This window comes from Stomoxys calcitrans, chromosome 4 (assembly GCF_963082655.1).
Source record: "Stomoxys calcitrans chromosome 4, idStoCalc2.1, whole genome shotgun sequence".
Lineage (NCBI taxonomy): Eukaryota > Metazoa > Arthropoda > Insecta > Diptera > Muscidae > Stomoxys > Stomoxys calcitrans.
Genome location: NC_081555.1, coordinates 11,698,527 through 11,718,586, shown reverse-complemented (window position 1 = coordinate 11,718,586; position 20,060 = coordinate 11,698,527). Strand labels below are relative to the sequence as shown.

Sequence of the window (20,060 nt, the reverse complement as noted above, 5' to 3'; positions counted from 1 at the left end):
CTTGCAAAATGTTGGCATTGTTGACAAAACTACGCTGACACAGCAAACATTCGAAATTCCTTTACTAAATAAGCGTATTGCCACCTCTACTTTTAACAACAACAACAGTGTGCCTATGAGTAGTTTAACAACAGCAATAGATAAGTTAGATTTGAAAGAAATTGTTGCTGCTGCTGCATCGACATCCAATATCACCAATAATGCAGACATTCCCATAGAAACGATTCTACCAGCCCCAACATCTGTTGCCACCATTGATTTAACAACTGCCTTAGCCTCTAAATCATCACATCTAGGCACACCGCCCACAAGAACTTTTAAACACAATAAAAGTCGACATCAATCAACCACAACAGATATTGATTTTGAAATTCCCTTTATTGACTGCGATCGATTGGATAATTCTTCCACATCAAAGCTAGTTCTGTTGGCAGCACAAGCAAATGAATATTGTCAAATCGATGTTTCTCATATTACATTAAACCCGCCGTCATGCGTTCAGGACCCCTCAGCTGTGGGTCATTTTTTGTGTTGTATAGTTGACAAACACTATGTACCTTGTCCACTGAAACATTTGACATCAACTCAGCAGTATAAGAAGCCAGTAAAACATGATATAAAGCCATTTGAATTTGATACAAAATCACCGGATGATATTGTACTTGCCTCTTTAGAAAAATATCAAAGACGTCATTTTCATTAAAGCAACAAAAAAAAAAACAATCGCATCACATGCTGTATTTTCGATAAAATTCAGAAAAATGCAAATTAAATTCAGACTAAGACTAATTTTAAAAGTTTTTACCAGTCAAACTTTTTCTGTTTTATAAATTTAAACATCAGAACAAATGTCACCTGACATTTGACATCCCTGAGCCTTCTAGCCCAGTAAAACTTCTCTAAGTAAAGGTGTGACACATAGAGGCACCCTTCCAATGCAACTGTTGAAAGCTGTCCTATCGGTTAATAGACAAAGATGACAATCCCATGGCAGCCAGTTGTACGTACAGGTTTGACCCAATGGACCGCCTCGATGTACAACACAGAAATACACTAACAACAAAGATACTCAACCTGTGTCTGAGCACTCTCGTAGTTTCTGATGTCTGGAAAATGGGCAGAGTGATCCCGCTACTAAAGCCTGGAAAGGGCCCGAGTAAAGGAGAGTCGTTGTACGGACCGATCTCCCTTCTCTCGCCAGTTTAATATAAATCCAAGAAAATTTACTGAAACTTTTATTTGCAAGTTTCTGAATTATACCCCAAAGTCTTGTTTCATTGTTGGTTTGTTTAATGGAAAAACGTTTTTTTTTACTTCTGCGTCAGCAAATACCATCGCAAGGAAGCATATTACTTCAAATGTTTGTAAATTTTTTTTTACGTATAAGATCGTTTTAGATTTTCTTAGCTCTTTAAAAAATCATTTTAATAAACAAAGTACAAAAATCAAAGAAATTGAACTTTTAATCTTCCTAATATTATTAAGTAGAAATAAAGTGATCAGATGAGCGTTTTTTTCACGTTTGGGAAAGAGTATTTTTTCTTATAAAGTGGATAATTGTATTTATTTATTTGTTTTTCAAAAAAAAAAAAATATATATATATATATATATATATATATATTAAATTATAATTGTTCTTGCAAAACTATTACTATTTTTATTAATTAATTAATGATAAAAAATTTACCGATGTCATACAACTATCAGTTCTTTAAAAAAACACAAAAGCTTATGTTAAATCATACAGAATAATCTAGGGATTATTAATTAAGAAATACTCTAAAGATATATAAGGAAACTATTAAAACAGTTTTATTGAGACTTGACTCAATTGGAATTGTGGAATTAAATATAATTTATTCTGGTTTCAATCTTATTTCTAATAATATATTTCAAATAAAGTTTAGGCAGTTAAAAACAAACAAAATAGAATAGCCATAATTGTTTTGTTTACAACTTAAGCAATTGTTGCCAATAGCCAAGCCTAGGTTTAACTATTCGAAAAATGCTTTTGTAGTTAGGCAATGATGAGGCTATTTTCGTTTGAAGTTCTGCCGACCCAATCTTTAATTCAGTTCTTAAAAATAATCGAAAATTTTAAACTAACTGTTTGTATTAACTATGGAATAAACTGATGTGGCTTAAACTAAAGTATTCACAATGTAATTAGGGCTGGAAAATTCTTAAATTTAGTTAAACCAAATGTCACCCAACTTATTTTAATAAAAATAAACCAGAATTTTCTTCTCATCAGCTCGAGAAACTAGCCCCATAATAGCATTCCGAAAAAAAATTAAAAAAGAATTGTATAATTGTTCAATTTAACCAAAAGTGGCATGCTGAGCAATTTTCGATTGCACTTTTAATTTTGAAGCTTAAAATCGGTTCGTATTTGATATTCAGTGAAAATAATCAATAAAGGGAGATAGGGTATGGAGGGCTGATGTTAACTTAAAAACGTCGATGCCTCGTTTTTCATAATCTAATCAGTTTTTACTTTTGGAAAATCAGGTCTCTCTGATGCTTTTGCACTTTGGCATTTTCGACGAATGAAAATATGTGCTCAAATTAGAGGAGAAAGCAAGTAGTGATGGGTGAGGCCATTGAAATGGACTTAATCTGCCAAGCAATCATAATAGTCTAGTCCCATTTTAATACCAGGTTTATATTATCCAAAGATTTTAGGAATTTTACAAGTTGTACAAACTGCTTGGTCTTCTTTTCTAATAAACTCACACACACATGAACCTAGTGTGAAACTGCCAGTGTTTACTTGCGGTATGATTTTAACATTTTGCAATTTTTTTCATTTAATAACAAGTAAGAGCGTGCTATGTTCGGCCGGGCCGAATCTTATATGCCCTCCACCATAAATCGCATATGTCGAGTTCTATGCGCAGTATCTCTTTTTGGGCAAACAAAGAATATTAAATAAGAATTTGCTATTGTGTAACATTTAAGTTCATTCGGATAAGAATTGCGCCTTGTAGGGTCTCAAGCAGCAAAATCGGGAGATCGGTTTATATGGGAGCTATATCAAGCTGTTGATCGACTCAGACCATATTAGACACGTATGTCGAAGGTCATGGGAGAAGCCGTTGTACAAATTTCAACCAAATCGAATGAGAATTGCGCCCTTTAGAGGCTCAAAAAGTCAAGATTCCAGATCGGTTTATATGGCAGATATATCGGGTTATGTAGCGATTTGCGCCATACTGACACAGTTATTGGAAGTCATAACAAAACACCTCATGCAAAATTTCAGCCATATCGGATGAGAATTGCGCGCTCTATTGGCGCAAAAAGTTAAGATCCATGATCGGTTTATAAGACAGCTATACCAAATTATGAACCGATTTGAATCATACTTAACACAGTTATTGGAAGTGATACCAAAACACTGCGTGCAAAATTTCAAATAAAATCGGACGAGAATATCGCCCTCTAAAGGCTAAAGAAGTTAAGACCCAAGATCGGTTTATATGGCAGCTAAATCAAAACATGGACCGATTTGGCCCATTTACAATCTCAACCGACCTACACTAATTAAAAGAATTTACAACATTTAAAGCGGCTTGCTTATCTCCTTCGAAAGTTAGCGTGAACATGGCTAGATCGACTTAAAATGACATGACGATAAAGAATATATATACTTTATGGGGTCTCAGACGCATATTTCGAGATGTTACATACCCTCCACCATCCTATATGCCTTTAAACTTGCTACAGATGTTGCCAAAAGCTAAAGAAAAATTTTATATGTATATTTTACAAATTTTTTTAACAAAATTAAGCGTAATTTCGTAATAATTTGCAAAACAATTTTCTATTTATGAGGGAACACAAAGAGGAATTGGTGAAAATGCTGCATTCGACATGCCAACTTGCATGAATCTAATCTGTGCCACTTTTACGATATTAAGAAGCTCAAGCGGATCGTAAGTCTTGGTCGTATATGGTCTTTGATTCTATCGCAGGAAGCCTTCCCATAAAAGGAATATGATCACTGAGCCAGCAGCAACCCCCTGCAGTGCTGAATGTGCATGGCAACGCTCAAGGCGGATTTAATACGGTGGTCTCACGCGAACAGCTCTTAACAGCCGGCCAAGTTTGACGGTATTAAGATGTCACATTTTTGTTTGCATTCTCTTTGTTCTCATCTGCTTTCTAGCATATTCTCTGCTCATGTACGCACACGCACACAAATTTCTTTGTGTCAAAGTCATGTTACCAAACATAAGTTGACGGCATGTTACCAACCATAAGTGGCCGGCATGCTATTGTACAATATATGGGACGCGACAAATTTTTTTACTTTCCCTGAAAACAAGGTTGTGTTCTTCGCTGTCCTGAAGCCACTCGAGACGGCACGGGATAGCTATGAGCATCACAACGTTGAGCTTCAATCTGTTTTGTGTTCTTCGGATAGTAGAATACTCCATACGGAGTAGCTGCAACATCGAAAAATCAGCGGTATCGAGTGAGAGGCCGGGTGGCACCGGCTCTTGCTTAGATACTGAGTGCCTACAATGCTTGATATGACAATGCGAGTTATTGGCGCTTTTAAATAACCAATGGCCATCATGTTTCCGCGACGAGGATCGCCACCTCCACATGCAATTGTGGCTACTACAACAATATCGATTTCGATGACGTTGCGGCTGCCAGATCAAACTACTTCGCGGGGCATAAAACTTCGGTCATCGGAAGTCGAAACTGGGGAAATCGGTCAATCTCTGCTGGGTTCCGGGCCGGACGATAACCGCGCGAATGAGGTAGGTAGGTAGGTATACAAATTGTTTAATTTTAGATTATTCTGACCTAGCTACCATCTGCCCACTCCAATTGTAGCTGTCCATAGTGATTCTGCAGTCAGATTTATAGGGTTTTTCGGGCACGTAAATAGGTGATTGAATTCATAGTGCCCTGAGTTGCATGCAGCGCAGATGTTGGGAATTGTATCATCTGTCATCTTTACCGATGCGAGTTCAGTTTGCTACACCATCGGTATCTTAATGGGGCCTGTGTAGCTTTGGTTTTTCTAGATAGATCTATCCGTTATTGGTGGTGGCAAGAATGAGGTTTAACATAATGGTGCTGTGTGCTGCAGTAGAGCTGGCAAAATATCGATGGCACTATTGATGCTATCGATATATAATTTTTTGTCTGAATATCGATTGATATTTTGCCGATGGATACTATGGGAAAAACTTAAATTTTTTGCAAAATTAAACAAAAATAAGCGAACCGTCACTGAACGTATACCTTAAGATACAATGCGCCTATAGATTCATGACTTGTAACTGAGTTTATTAATCTTGGTTTTATTTGGTCTATGCATTGATATTGCTTCTATATAAATCGATCTCTTGATTTTTACTTCTCATTTTCGTTTGAAATATAGGTGATAGAAAATTAACGATAGTATCGATATTTATTATTACAATTATCGAAAATATCGAATGTTGCGATTATCGATACCAGCTCTAGGTTGCAGGCCCTGTGGCCGAGTATTTTGCGAAACTTGAAACAGCACCTAACTTATCCTGGTGCTGAGGATAAATGCTGATAAAGAGTTGTGACTGATTAAGACCTGAAAGGAAAGGATGCGCTGGTCACCCTTTTCCATTTTCTATTGCTTCTGTGGTTTTAAAACTTGCGGTAATAAAATCCCATTTGCATTTCTTAACTTCTTTTTCTATTCCACCTCCCTCTAAACTTAAGTTGCTAGCACACGATATGTGCGTTACAAATGCGGTGTCACTTTATGTATCAAGAAGACTTTCCTTAGGTACGTCAAAAAAGGATGGAGGGCGCTCTTTATTGCCTTCGTGAATTCTCATACGTATTGTACTTTATTTTACAGACATATTTCTACTTAAATCTTCGATGTAATTAGAGCTCACTTTAATCGAAAGAATTGGATATTTATTCAAAAATCAAATTTTCGTGTAAAATTTTTCGTATGTATCACACGATGTATACAACTTTCAGAGTTAATATCTTTGAAAATACATATCGCGCGATAGAAGTTTAAACTAGCCTAACTAAAAGGCTATTTAGCGATCAATGACGGGGGGCTTGGAACTAAATAGCTATATGGGCTAGATCTCCAAGATTTGAGCAAAAGCTAGAAGAAGGTAACAGAAGACAAGGCTATATAGTGAAGGGATGAGTATCAACGGGTTATGGTGTCACCCTTTGACCCTTATGCTAAAAACGAAGGTGAAAATATGTCGAACTAGGCCTTATCCAATTACCACAAATTTTTTCCTATTGCGAAATGACTATGGCCACCACTCGGGTTGGAACTTTAAGCTCTGATTTATGTGGTATTCACCGTCATCACGCGAAGCTCAGCTGAGAGCTATCTGGCGCATTCACAGTTTGTGGATTGTCGAAAGCTACTAATAAGGAGTAGCTGCAACATGAGCATTCCACAAAGAAACATGGGCAAACTTCTCACATATCAATGAATGCTGTCCGATTCAAGTTTGTAGTTCAATGATAAAAGGCCTCCTTTGTATAGCCGAGTTTGAACGGCTCTTTGAGGAGAAGTTTTAACATGGCATATTACCTCATAAATGTTGCGAGGAAGGGATAACCACCGCTGAAACTTTTTTAGGGGTGTTCTAGTTAGGATTTGAACCCAAGCGTTCAGCAACATAGGCGGACATGCTTACTTCTGATCTACGATAGCCTCCAAGCTACAACTGCTTTCGCACACAATCAGCTGTATGGATTGGAGTGTCTCAATAAGAGGCCAACCGGCTGCCACCGGCTCTTGCTTTTGTATCGAAAAAGAAAATTCAATAAAAAAAAACCTAGAATGGGATTTACATAGGTCTGACCATAACAAATCCTTTTCCATAAAACAAGCAAACGATTTGCCGGAAATTAATAGATACGATACTGGCTCAAACAAAAAAAAAACAGCAGTAGCAGTAAACCAGTAATCCCAACGGAATTTGGAAAATATGGTTTGTTCAGTAGTTTCTCTAATTGAAAACGAACAAGGAAAACGCTCTTATTTACAAGTTTAATAACTTATTCAAATCAGGCATGACACCGCAGTTAAAAGGCAAGAAGTTTAATCTCAAATAAGCGAGTCGTGGGCAATAAGGCCAAATTCATATTTTGAGCATTTCTTTGAAAGAAACTTACTGCCTGATTCACTAACTTCTTTTTACTCAAGTGAGTCGAGTCACTCACTCCAACGTCTGTTTCTCCTTTATGAAATCAGCTGTTTTTGACACAATGGCGAATGAAAATCGCCCACTTTCAGTGATACAAAGTTAGTGAACCAGGCAGTTATTTTTTCTTTTTTTTGTTGCATGTGCTCACACTTATTTTGCCATATACTCTTTGAAATGTCAACATTTCTGGTAAATACACAGTGCAATGAAAATAATTACCCACTTTTTTTTGGAGTTAATCAGAGGCAGTGGGTTCAAAATTATTCTAAACAAATATTTACTTGAAATTCACCCAATTTGAAGTAGGTTAGGTAAGATTATTATAACTCACCAACCTACTTGAAACGGGGGGGGTATGATAATTTGTATTTTAAACAAAATGTAGCAGGAGCTTATTCTCGTTTACTCTCATAATATTTTAATTGCATTTGATTGTATGTTCTTATATCTATTTTACTGTGAATGTTCCTGTCGTATATGCATATTAAGCGCACCAACGTGTTCAAAGATTTTTCGACAGTATTTACACTGTGGATAAGTTTTGTTGGGTGTACTTACTAGCAACGGAGTATTTCCACCTTCACTGTCATCATCTGATGGCATTTCTTCAAGATCAACGCATTCTGGTTCACGTGTTGCCTCGTTTTTGATCATGATATTTTCAAATTCCATGTGTGGAGGATCTTCGACTGGTTGTTTCATAGAAAACGATCGTTGCCTTTCCACCTGGGTTCGTATGTCGGGCAACTCTTCGCATGTGGGACAGGCATAGGGTCGCCTCTGTGTTTGTGTAGAGCTAAATGATTCTCGACAAAAGTCGCAACGATATTGACAATGTAATTTCAAATGATTCGATAGATGATGTTTTTGCCGGAAGCGTTTCCCACAAAAATTACAACTATGTGGACGATCTTCTGCGTGCGTCTCCAAATGTAGCTCACGCTCCTGCTCAGTTTTAAGCACGACAGCACACACCATACATGGAAAACACGTTGCACTTTCATGACTCAAGACATGTGTCATAAAAAGCGATGAGGTTGCATACGTTGTGGGACACAAAGGACATTGAAATTCCTTTTCTTTAGAGTGTGTTTTCATGTGGTAGCGTATGGCTTGTTTAGATTTGAACCCTTTCGTGCAAAATTGACATTTATAGGGTGTCACATTGGAATGCTTGATCATATGGTTGCGATATAACGAATAATATTGAAAGGTCTTGTCGCATAACTTGCAATAAGCGGTACCTCTGACATGTGTTCGATATCTTTTACCGTTGCCACTGCCGCTGGCATCGCCATTGTTGGACTCTTCAAAGTCACCATTATGGGACTCATCATCTGCCGAAGCACGACGTTGCATTAGATGATTATTATCCTCTTCCGTGCGTCGATTGCTCCTATCAGAGTCGTCGACAAGAGCTAATTCTTCTTCATCTTCCTGAGCATCGTATTCATAATCGAAGAAAGGCGTAGCATTATTATCATCTTCTTCTTCATCCAAAAGATTGACAACATCATTTCCATTTGCAGCCGATTGCATAGTCTTTGATTGTGACCTATAAGCCTGTTGTTCATCCTCTTCTGTGTGTACATTGACATCCAAATAATTAGCGCAATCAAAGTACTAGAAAAAAAGATAGTTTTATTGTTCATTTTATTAGTATGAAACAGAGAAAAATATATTAAAGTTAAGGTTGAAACGTCAGTCACATTAAAGTTATGTCAAGGTATACGGCAATTCAGTGGGACAATACTACTCTGAAACTCCTCAATATTTAATCATAATAATATCAACATTTAATCATTTAATATCTTGAGTTAAGTGGTACAATTTTGAAGTTCGAAATAGTTCATACAATTTTATGTACCCATTATTATAAAGGAGTATTTTTTGCTAATCTTGTCATTCAGTCAAAACGTGAATGTAGTAAGACCCTTAAAAGTTGTAAAAGCCACATATGTAGCCATGTCCATCCGGCTGTGGAAGTTTGTCTGCTACAACAGATAATGCTATCCGATAGAAAATCAAAATTTATACTGATAGAATTAAAAATCACGCCAAAACGGATTTGACCATATTGAGTCGCTAGAAAGCTGCCCGATTCAGTTGAAATTCGATATGTGAATATTTATGGCATCCAACGCGCAAATTTAAACATTTTCCCATGAACTTTCCATTAAGAAACCGTGAGCAAATTTCTGACCTATTAATGAGTGCTGCTGTTGTTGGTGTAGCAGTGTGTTATACAGTGAGGCGGCAGTCCTTGCCGATGAAGAACTCCATCTGGTCAATCCGATACGTACAACCGGCTGCCATGGGATTGGTTAATGAGAGCTGGTAGATTCAAGTTAAAGCTTAATGATAAAAGTCCTCCTTTATATAGCCGAGTTCGAACAGCGTGCCTCTTTGGGGAATTTTTACCTCACCTTTATCGCCATCAATTAGAGGGAACAACCTCCGCTGACATTTTTTCTTATATTTCGCTGGGATTCGATGTCAGGCGTTCAACGACATGGCCGGACATGCCAACATCTTGCCACGGTGGTAAAAATGCATGTTTACCCATGAACATTGCTTTAAGGAACAGTTCTATCTTTCGTCTGCTTGATTCTGTTGAGTGTCAAGACGCAGGAACTCTGCGACTAAGATGAGGTTCGTCCACAGGGATCTGGGTCTGGCTGGGCAGTTAAACAGGTGATGTGTATCTTGCGGTACCTGGTTACAATCGGAACATACATCTTGCTCGTCGGCATCAATCCTTGCTCTGTAGGAACTGAGGCGGCTGCATCTGACGGAATGTAATTGAGCCAGAACTACTCTGGTTTGCCGCGAGACGTCAATTTCTTCAGGTGCAATTGGAGGCGGTCGTTCTCCAAGGACTACATTCACCCGGTAGCCATTTACCGCATCTGCTACCGTGTCTGCATGAATGTTGTCCAGACCTGCTTGATATGCCGCTTGATCTAGAGGTTCTCTCTTGTTGCGCTGAACCTCACGCTCTAGATCATGTAGATCTACCTTAAGGCTTCTGGGCGGTGGATATCTATCCACAAGATGATGATTTGGATGGTCTCTGCGATAACGGCCCAAATGGTATTGCTTAGACAGCATGTAAATATGTCTTCGCACTGGTAGGATCTTTGTCTCCTGATGGAGGTTGTCCACATGAGAACTGAGGCGACAGCCCGTCGCAGTTCGGAGAGCGGCATTCTGACACATCTGAATATTATTCCTCTGCGTGTCACAAAGCTGACGAGACCACACTGGCGCTACATGACTTACCACAGACCAACCAATTGCTTTGTATGTGGTTAACAAGGTTTCTTTTTCTGCACCCCAAGTGGTGCCAGCAAGTGACTTGAGGACCTTGGTATAGTATCACACAAATGTCACCAACATTAGGAGGGAATAAGCACCGCTAAATTTTTTTCTGATGTTCTCGCCAGGATTCGAATCCAGCCTGTTAGCGTCATAGGCGACCGTGCTAACCTAGAAGCTGCGGTGGCCTCCCCTGCTACGTTGGCCTTCCTTGCCACTTTTAATGATGGCTTCGCATTGCATGCAATAAAGAACAAAGGAGTTTTTAAGAAGACTCAAATTGAGAATCCACTTAGACCATATTTAATACGATTGGTAAAAATTTTATCAGAACATCACATAACTTTCTTTCAAATCTGATAAGATTAACGACATCTGGGAGACATATGATCTAATCGGAAGTTATATCAGAACTTCACACAACCTTCATTAAAATCTAAAGGCCGTTCCATTCCATAAATCGGAAAGTCGCTTGTTGTTGTAGTTACGTCCGCTGATTAATTCTGATATTACTCTGAAACGGCTATAATATTTCGGTCTGGCTCTAGAAATCTGGCCGCTCCAATTGGAACTGTACAAAGTGATTCTACAGTTAGATTTATTATTTTGAATAAATCTAAGCGATACAAGTTTAGTTTGCTAAACCATTCGTATCTCAATTGGTTCAGAGTAGCTCTGGCTTTTTCTTGGCAGGTCTTTTTCGTTATCTGCCAGATAATATTGTCTTCTATTATGATGAAGTCGCATTGGTCATAACATCCTGGTGAATGTCCTGCAATCCCGTTCTGTATATGGAGGTTGTTAGTGATGTAATGTGTTGTCGGATCGCATTTCTAAACATTCAGATATTCCTTCTGATGTGGTTCGTAGAATTTTCCAACGCAGTGATCTGAGAATTCGGCTCAGGAAAAAGGATGATTTTGGAGCTCCTGCCCATATATGAGAGTTATATTCCATTCTCAGCCTGATGTAGGTAGTATAGATATTGAGAAGATCAGAAGAGGTGAAATATTTCTTGCACCGCTTAAGAAAGCCCAAACACTTGAATGCTTCTTTCAACATTTCGAATACGCCTCCTGTCCACAATTTCTTCAGGACTAGGTCGAATGAATATGATGACTACCGTCATCGGCAAATGAGTAGACTGTATTCGAAGTCTGACCCAATAGATCGTCAATGACAATAAGAAGGGAAGGTGAAAGGACAGAGCCTTGTGGCACACCTGCGGTCAATGTATACTCATCTGATGAGAACCCATCTACAACAACTCGTATAGTGCGATCTCTGAGAAAGGTCGATATAAATCGAACGAAGTTATTACCGACTCCTTCGTTTTGACAGCTCTGCAGTTTTCTCTTTTGTGTCACCCCCTCTTCTACGGCCCACACTGGTGCTGGTTAATTCGCCAAGAGTATTGCTGGTGAGATTTATGACTCCACGTTTCCTGCAACCGTCTTAAACTTCATAGCTGGTTCATAATTTTGTGATAAAGATGAATGCTGTAATCATGCCTCAACTACCGCGGATATTGAAATGCTACTTATCATAGTAGCTGCCACTGCATTCATGGACAAGCAGTTATATCGACTCTTACTATTGCTTAAATACTGAGTGCCTACAATACACGATATGACTAGTCGAGTTATTGAGGCGTTTAAATTACCATGGCCAAAAAATTTCCGCCGCGATCGGTCCTATGGACCGGAACGAGCTTGCTCACCTAATGGGGCTTGATCGCTAGCTCCACTTGCAAACATGCGATTCAAGCAACAGTAGCTCTAACTCCTTGCAATATTTTCCTACATCCAAAATTAAAAATTCCCTTCAAAGGGTGAAATTTTGCAACTATTGGGAAGATAAAAAACCCAATCGCTGATAAATTTCAAGATCATACCAGAAAAGAATAACTTGAAATGTTTCGAGGATTGGGGGAATCTTTTTGATAATGAACAAATAAACAACTTTAATTTTTAACCTAATCTTTTCTATTGGAAATGCTAGCTACTTTTGTATTGATTTTAAATTTTGATTTAAGAAAAAAATTTTCCGACTTTTTTCCAAAACTTAGTTGTTGCCAAGTCCGAACATTATATTTAAAAAACACAAAATCCTGTTTCTTAATGCCCATATCTTTTTAATAAATAAAAAATATGTTCGAACTGGAAGATATTTCAATGACATCTGAGGGGTGATTTTGTGTTTCAGCTGGTTTTTTTACAAAACACCGGTGCACAAAAATGCCATACCTGCTAAATCGTTTTTTTATGGAAAAGCAAATTATAAAAAAAATCCCATTAAAAACCACCCCTGGTCAGCGCCGATTATAAAAACAAAAATTAAAAAAGTACACATTGTGACTTATCAAGTTAGGGAAAAACTATAAAAAAAATCGATACACAAGATACACAAGCACAAGGCATAGTAGATAAATTTTAAAAAAATATTGTGTATGTATAACGATGAGTCATTTTTACTAAAAAAAAGAAGAAAAAGTCACTTTGTACTTATTGAAAGATCTGAAATATGCTTTCTAAGAAATCAGATGTCACTGTCAATTGTTTAACATTTTTCAATCTGAGAACTTTGTCTATATGTGTATATACAGTGCTTACGTCCTGTCCTTGATTATAGCCGTCCTCCATTGTAACATTATGATCCTTTTCACTACCATTTCCAATATCTTCATCGTTTTCATCCTCCTCGTCATCGTAGTGGTTGCCCATGTGTTTATATTTGATGTGACATACAAATTCTCCAATGTCTCGGGTGGTTTTCTGACAGAAAGTGCACACAAAGGTCCATTTTCGGGCATTTTGGGTCACATATATCATGCCGCATCTACTGCTGGTCATGGAGGCAGCTCCTAAACGTTTTCTCTTATGTGTCGCTCGTGATCCCTTGGCAAGTCCATTGTTTCGTTTTCGAGTGGACTCAATTGACGACATCGGTGTCTGCTGGTGTTGTTGTTGTACCTTGTAATCCTGCTTCAAACGATAGTTGGCCAATTTGTGATTTTTTAGGGCGAACTGATTTTTTTCCTTTTCGGCCTCTAAAAGTCCTTCTCGCAAGACCCTTATATCAGGCTTTTCATCCTTTTCCAACAAATCGGCCATTTTTTCTTGATTTATTGCTTATTTTTCGAGTTTTAGTGAAATTTTCCTCGCATTTCTTCTACAAAAAAATCTGTCCGATATTTTTCTTCACCCCGATTCCCCGATAGTTTTTCGATTTTCCGATAGATACAAGTTTTTCCTATTGCTTTCGATTTAATTTCAATGGGGACTTTGCATGGCACATCATGATGCGTGGTCATTGTAAAAGCATTTGTGAATATAAGCAGGATTCACCAAACGATCAGCCGACATATAATTTTTTTTTTAATTTTTGGCAGTACTTGGTATTGGATGTCTACTTGTTCTCTCTGTAGCATACAACACAAGGATAAGTTGTGTCTGAAATCATGTTTCCTAATAATGATTGCAGACACTGCAAAACCAGTTTCCTCTACGATTTAAGCTGACTATTCTGTTCAGCTTTTCGTCGGCGAAACATTGGCTGAAAATAGGCGGAAAAGTAGTACTCTCTTTATAGTGAGGAAAATGGCAAAAAACTATTATAGTGGCAACACTTAAAACTATTGCCGGCATCATTTTTGTTTGTTTTATTGATTTCAATGGTTCGTTTTTCTTTATTTATTGCTGTCAAAATTCACTCGCGGAACAATTACAAATTTTAGCGACTTTTCAGAAAACAGAATAGAATACCAACCCTTATAGTGACGTTTTGACAGCGTTTTTATTGTGATGTGCATTTTTATTGTGTTCAGCATATACATGCGGTCAGCAATTAAGTTTGCGAAACGATTTTATTAAATTGCTACTAAATTTTACAATTTCAATAAGAAAAAAGTGCTGCCCAAAAATTCCAATAATAACCGGCATTCAATGCAAACGTCTTGGTACGATTAGAAGGTAAAGTCATAAGCCGACCAACGACAAATTCAACGATACAAACCTGTGGCGATGGTGGCTCAAATTCCCACTAGGCTGTCAAACTTCTGTACACTGTAATATTGACATTCTACTTTTTATTTGCATTATCATGTGTAGCAGCCACAAGATCAAAAGAATTACGATTTTAAACGTGTAAATTAGAAATTAAACGATAAAAATTTGAAAAAAGAAACAAAATGTAAAAAAACTTTTAAATCCAAACAAAGCATTTGACATTCTAGTGGGATTCAGATACACCTCTGAAATTGAAAAATTTGATCAGCTGGGCTTATGATTTTACCTTCTAATTGTACCAAGCTTTGCGCTGGTAATTTTGACGGTAAGAATTATCGTTATTTCAGAACTGTCTAATCATATTTAGATAAATTATGTTTCCAACGCCATCTTCAAAAATTTCCCTATATAACGCCGTGGCGAAGAGTTTTGTGGTACCTCTGTACTCCTTGTCTCTGTTTCACATGTCGTCAACTGCAATTCCACGATTACTGTTGGTAATTGAACACGCCAACAAATTTAGAAAATTTGATTTCTATTGATAATCTATATTTAAAATGCATCCCGATCTCACGGAAAGGATACTTCAGCATTTGGAAAATGTCGATAAAGTCGACACGCTAGATTTGGTGGACGTTTTTGGTGTGGATCACCAGAAAATTGTTGGAGCTCTCAAATCTATACAGGCGCATGGCGAACTTGTGACTGCAGAAACAACATCTCGTAAATCTTTGGAGTTAACTGAAGAGGGTCAATTAGTTGTGACCAATGGCAGTCATGAGGCAGTTTTATACAACTCGGTTCCCGTCGAAGGCATCGCTCAGGCAGAATTAATGAAGAGTGGTCCAAATGCAAAAGTAGGTTTTAGTAAGGCCATGTCTCAAGGTTGGATATTGGTAGACAAATCAGTGAATCCTCCCTTGGTAAAGCGTAAAGTTGACAAGATTGAAGACAGCGTAAGGCAAAATCTTGTGGCTATAGCCAGCGGCAAAACTGACATACCGGCTAATTTGGTTTCGGAATATAAGAAGCGAAAATTGCTCCAAGAAATAACGACAAAAAGTTTTGTCTTGACCAAGGGATCTGAATTTTCCACAACGCTAACAAAATTGGAGACTGATTTGACGGTGGACATGTTGGCCTCAGGTTTATGGAAGGACTTGAAATTTAAATCATACAATTTCGATGCATTGGGCGCACCACCAACACGCGGTCATTTGCACCCTCTACTAAAAGTACGCACAGAGTTCAGGCAAATATTTTTGGAAATGGGCTTTTCTGAAATGCCTACGAACAATTATGTGGAATCATCTTTCTGGAATTTTGATGCCCTTTTCCAGCCACAACAACATCCAGCTCGTGATGCTCACGATACATTCTTTATTAACCATCCGGCAAAGAGCTATAAATTCCCACAAGACTATCTACAGCGGGTGAAAAAGGTGCATTCCAGCGGTGGTTATGGTTCACAAGGTTATGGCTACGATTGGAAACTGGAGGAGGCCCAAAAGAATCTTTTACGCACGCATACAACAGCGGTCAGTGCTCGCATGCTTTACAAACTGGCGAATCAAGCAGAAGGCTTTAAACCAGCCAAATATTTTAGCATAGACAAGGTTTTCCGCAATGAAACCCTAGATGCGACACATTTGGCTGAATTCCACCAAGTGGAAGGTGTAATTGCCGATGTGGGCCTAACATTGGGCGATCTTATTGGAACCCTCTACGAATTTTTCCGTAAGTTAGGAATAACTCAATTGGAATTTAAGCCGGCTTACAATCCCTACACAGAACCGAGCATGGAAATATTTTGTTTCCATCCGGGCCTTGGAAAGTGGATTGAAGTTGGCAATTCCGGAGTTTTCCGACCAGAGATGTTGCTTCCAATGGGCTTGCCCGAAAATGTCAATGTTATAGCCTGGGGCTTATCGCTAGAAAGACCAACAATGATCAAATATGGCATTAACAATATAAGAGATCTAGTCGGACCAAAAGTAGATTTAAAGATGGTGGAAGAAGGCCCAATATGCCGTTTAGAACGAGCTTAATCCTTAAAGAAAATTACAAGAGTTTAACTATTATGCTATCACGTCTTTTTCTCACTTCTTATTTATGTGATTAATATATTTTTTTTAAATAAATTTACAAAAAGTAAAATATTTGTGGTTTTCATTATTAAATGATTTTATTGCTTTTTTCTAGAAAAGAAAAGATGAAAATCGCACAATGTGAAGGATGATGGAATACGCCATAAAAATCTTCCTGGTCTTCTCCTTGAAAGCAAATTATTTATAATTTTTTGTTTAAAATTTTACATGGATTACTCTGGAATTTCGAGTTACCACCATTTTATTTAAATATTATTACACAGTAGACATTGTAAATGTATAAACTAATACGACAAAGTTTTTAGTCTTTATGAGGATGTGTTGAGATGGAAAAGTCCAATCGTCTGCATATAATTGCCAGCATAAAAATAATAAAAACAAATGATATGAGAAGCAAAGGCTCTTGTAGCAGCAAAATCTTGGAAAAGTTATAAGTCAACTCAAAGTTGGCAATATGATTTTCTACTACATTCTTTTTGGTGAATGTTATAGTTGGGCGACCGAATGTATCCAAATAGGTGTGAGTCAATCCATCATCTTTTCTCTCCACAGCATATGGGGTCTTCAGCTTTATGCCTGTACATCCTTCAGGCAGTATAATCTTTACAACAGCCTCCTCAATGAACATATCGTCGAAAATGTGATCAATTAAACGCATTTTAAGCAAATAATTGCTGCCCTCGTTGAAAAGATATTCAAAGGAGGGCATGTTATAACCAATAATGTATTGGGTTTTCCAGCCTCCAAACAAGGGGAAGCGCGGTCTCAATTCAAGATCGACGTATTCGCGCAAAATATTCATGTTAGATGTCGAAATGTTGCCGTTACTGTCGCGGTAATATACTCCAAAGGCGGAGGCAGGCAACATTGTTTTATATGACTTCACAGACGATTGGCCAGATCTGGAGTCTTTTTGGAATTCATACCGAGAAAAGGATCCCTTCAACTTGGCTCCGGAATGTGTCAATTGAATACTCTCCTCAACAGCGATATTACCCCAGTGCGAAATCTGAATTGTTCGTTCCAAACGATTCACGGTCATAAATGGATTTTGATTTTCAAAATGTATATACAGCTTTTCCTTAGTTAGAGCTGCAAAAAGAAAAAGTGATACAACAAAAGTGTACTATGATGGGCGTTTTATTACATACCCTCGATATTCTCATAGGGGCCATATTTGATTTTACTTCCAGATAAGGTATAAGGCTTCGTTTGATTATAACCAATTACATTGGATGAGCTCAATATAACCTGAGTTTTTTGCTCGGTGGTTTTGTACGGTGTGTACAAGTACAGAAGCCCATTATATTTGACAAACTGCTTATCGGACTGCCTTATTTCTTCAGGGTAGGGTTGCACTTGCTGTATATAAACCAATTCTACGAACAGTTCTTGGGTGTTGGCGGCTTTTGGAAAATCCACATTGAAAGTGGTAGCCTCGTTCTTAACCTCTTTTTGAACTTTCATATCCTTTTTGCGGGCATCTTTAACTGATATATAGGCAAGCGATTGATGATATTCGCCGGGAATGACTAATTGATATTTGCTGAATTGTTTGCCGGCTTCATCGGAGGCGGTGATTTTGATGGTTTCCTTAGTAAGTTGTGTGGATAAATCTATTACACGATCCACATTTTTGTTAACTATTTCGGGCGCAACAAAATGCACAAAATTTACAATCACTAAGCCTACTATTAAAATGAAAATATGCCGCTCCATCTCGATGAAGACACGTAAGAAAAAACGATGTTCGTGTACAACAAATCCAATCAGTGTACGAAGCCTAATCGATGCACGCCGTTTTTGGTTGCCGTCGAATGTTTTTGTTTCGGAAGCGGCAAAACTGCTTGTATAGCCAGGGTGCACTTAAAAAGTGAGATCATACGAACCGCTGAATGCCGTAAATTGAAATGTAAATGTGGTTTTAGAAATAAACTTTGTTTTACAACTAATCTTCTTCAAATTTGATTTATTTTTGTATTTTCATCACTCTAACACTTTTTTTGTGGCTTATGTGTGGAATATAGGATCAAATAGAACATATCCTTTAGATTTTAGAAAAAAATCAAAGCTCAAATCAAATCAAAACAAAAATAATATAATTGTACTCAGCAGTTTGCATGACCTCAACTTATAAGTACATCCTGATATATACGTGCGCGTACATGGGCGGAGAATATGCGAGAAAGAAGATAACAGAGAATGTAAACAAAAATCTGACATCTTAATACCGTCAAACCCAGCGGCTGTTAACAGCAGTGGTAAGTATAAAAATAAATATTGTTTATTGGTAATTATTAAATTTGTTTTATTTTTATTTATTTTTAATGAATACTCAAGGCAGCTAGTGTTCAAGTAAAGAAAACTCACCAAATGAAGTCGGTTGTTCTATATTAGAAGTTAAGTCGGTTGTTCTATATTAGAAGATAAGTGCAAAATGTGCGGAATTATTTGGAAAATCTTGAAAAATTTAAATATTGCATACTTCCAGACACTAAGAAAAGAGCAATGATTGGTTTCTTAAGTATTTTGCTACAATCATCCTAATCAAAGAGCTACAATGAAACGAACACCGGTTTTTAGTGGGTCTGGCAGAGCAGTTAAAAGTTACGCACAGTGGGATTGGGAAAATTAGTGCAAATTAGATGCGATTGTGAACGGATACAGATCTCTTCAATGAAAACACTGTGTCCGTAGCCGCCACATAACCAAATAGAAAGCCCCTTTAGACTCACATCAGTGGTCGCTGCAATTTGTCTAGCCACAATATCAAGAAGCATTAAGTGGTAAGTCCAAGGTTCCTTTGTCAGCACACTAAGTGCTGCCGACGAGGGACTTTGATTCTACGTTGATTCTACTTTTGTGTACGGTGATGACATGTAAAGCAGTTGTAGTCCTAATCAAAATGCATGCTGATGCTCAACGAATGAAAATTGTCCAACGGCAGGATCGGAAGGAGAAGTCCCTCAGGCGTCTTGGCTACTGATAAAAGAAGACAGATCGGTCTGCACGACTTCCCCTTGCTCGTGTCCTTTCCAGGTTTCCGTAGTGGGATCACACTGCCCATCTTCCAAACATCGGGTACAATAATAGTGTTCAGACAGGCTGAGGACAGTTGTAAGGTACTCCAGATTCTTCAGCATCAGCGTAGAACTTTCGTCTGGACCTGCGTCTTGTGCAACTTGGCGCCACAGATGAAATTCGTAGCTTTGTGCACTGTGTTGGCTGTCCAGTGGCACGGAGATCACGGATACTACGAATGGCTCGCCTTGTAGCCTTGTCACTCTCGGGCCAATAAATTGGCATTTATCTAAGGAAATTACCTCACAAGTATCGCTAGCATTTTATTATTTAAAAACAATTGTTTTCCTAAGCAAGCAAAAAAAACCAACCAAAACTAAAATCAGCTGTTAGATATCAGGAAATCTTC

The 20,060-nt window shown here is 37.9% G+C and overlaps 3 protein-coding genes across 3 annotated transcripts; 1 reads left to right on the top strand and 2 right to left on the bottom strand.

The window, feature by feature from the left end:
• Positions 1 to 7,582: 7,582 nt before the first annotated feature.
• LOC106087440 (zinc finger protein 567) lies at positions 7,583 to 13,720 on the bottom strand. Its single transcript, XM_013252482.2, has 2 exons — positions 13,128 to 13,720; positions 7,583 to 8,820 (listed from the first exon to the last, which is right to left on the bottom strand). The coding sequence occupies exons 1-2, from the start codon at positions 13,626 to 13,628 to the stop codon at positions 7,651 to 7,653; spliced, it is 1,671 nt and encodes a 556-aa protein (XP_013107936.2). The 5' UTR covers positions 13,629 to 13,720; the 3' UTR covers positions 7,583 to 7,650.
• A 1,265-nt stretch (positions 13,721 to 14,985) lies between these two features.
• Positions 14,986 to 16,679, top strand: LOC106087442 (phenylalanine--tRNA ligase alpha subunit). The gene has a single exon (XM_013252484.2). It carries the CDS (start codon positions 15,080 to 15,082, stop codon positions 16,568 to 16,570), a length of 1,491 nt encoding a protein of 496 aa, XP_013107938.1. The 5' UTR covers positions 14,986 to 15,079; the 3' UTR covers positions 16,571 to 16,679.
• Positions 16,680 to 16,842: 163 nt separating this feature from the next.
• LOC106087445 (dolichyl-diphosphooligosaccharide--protein glycosyltransferase subunit 1) lies at positions 16,843 to 18,410 on the bottom strand. The gene is made up of 2 exons (XM_013252488.2): positions 17,782 to 18,410; positions 16,843 to 17,722 (listed from the first exon to the last, which is right to left on the bottom strand). The coding sequence occupies exons 1-2, from the start codon at positions 18,347 to 18,349 to the stop codon at positions 16,932 to 16,934; spliced, it is 1,359 nt and encodes a 452-aa protein (XP_013107942.1). The 5' UTR covers positions 18,350 to 18,410; the 3' UTR covers positions 16,843 to 16,931.
• Between the last annotated feature and the right edge of the window lie 1,650 nt (positions 18,411 to 20,060).

Excerpts from the sequence above, each read along its gene's own strand:
- LOC106087442 (XM_013252484.2), top strand. The coding sequence starts at position 15,080 with ATGCATCCCGATCTCACGGAAAGGATACTTCAGCATTTGGAAAATGTC.
- LOC106087440 (XM_013252482.2), bottom strand. The coding sequence starts at position 13,628 with ATGGCCGATTTGTTGGAAAAGGATGAAAAGCCTGATATAAGGGTCTTG. Across the intron at positions 8,821-13,127 it reads GCTATAATCAAGGACAGGAC|TACTTTGATTGCGCTAATTA; the intron begins GTAAGCACTGTA and ends CTTTTTTTCTAG.
- LOC106087445 (XM_013252488.2), bottom strand. The coding sequence starts at position 18,349 with ATGGAGCGGCATATTTTCATTTTAATAGTAGGCTTAGTGATTGTAAAT. Across the intron at positions 17,723-17,781 it reads CCCCTATGAGAATATCGAGG|CTCTAACTAAGGAAAAGCTG; the intron begins GTATGTAATAAA and ends TTCTTTTTGCAG.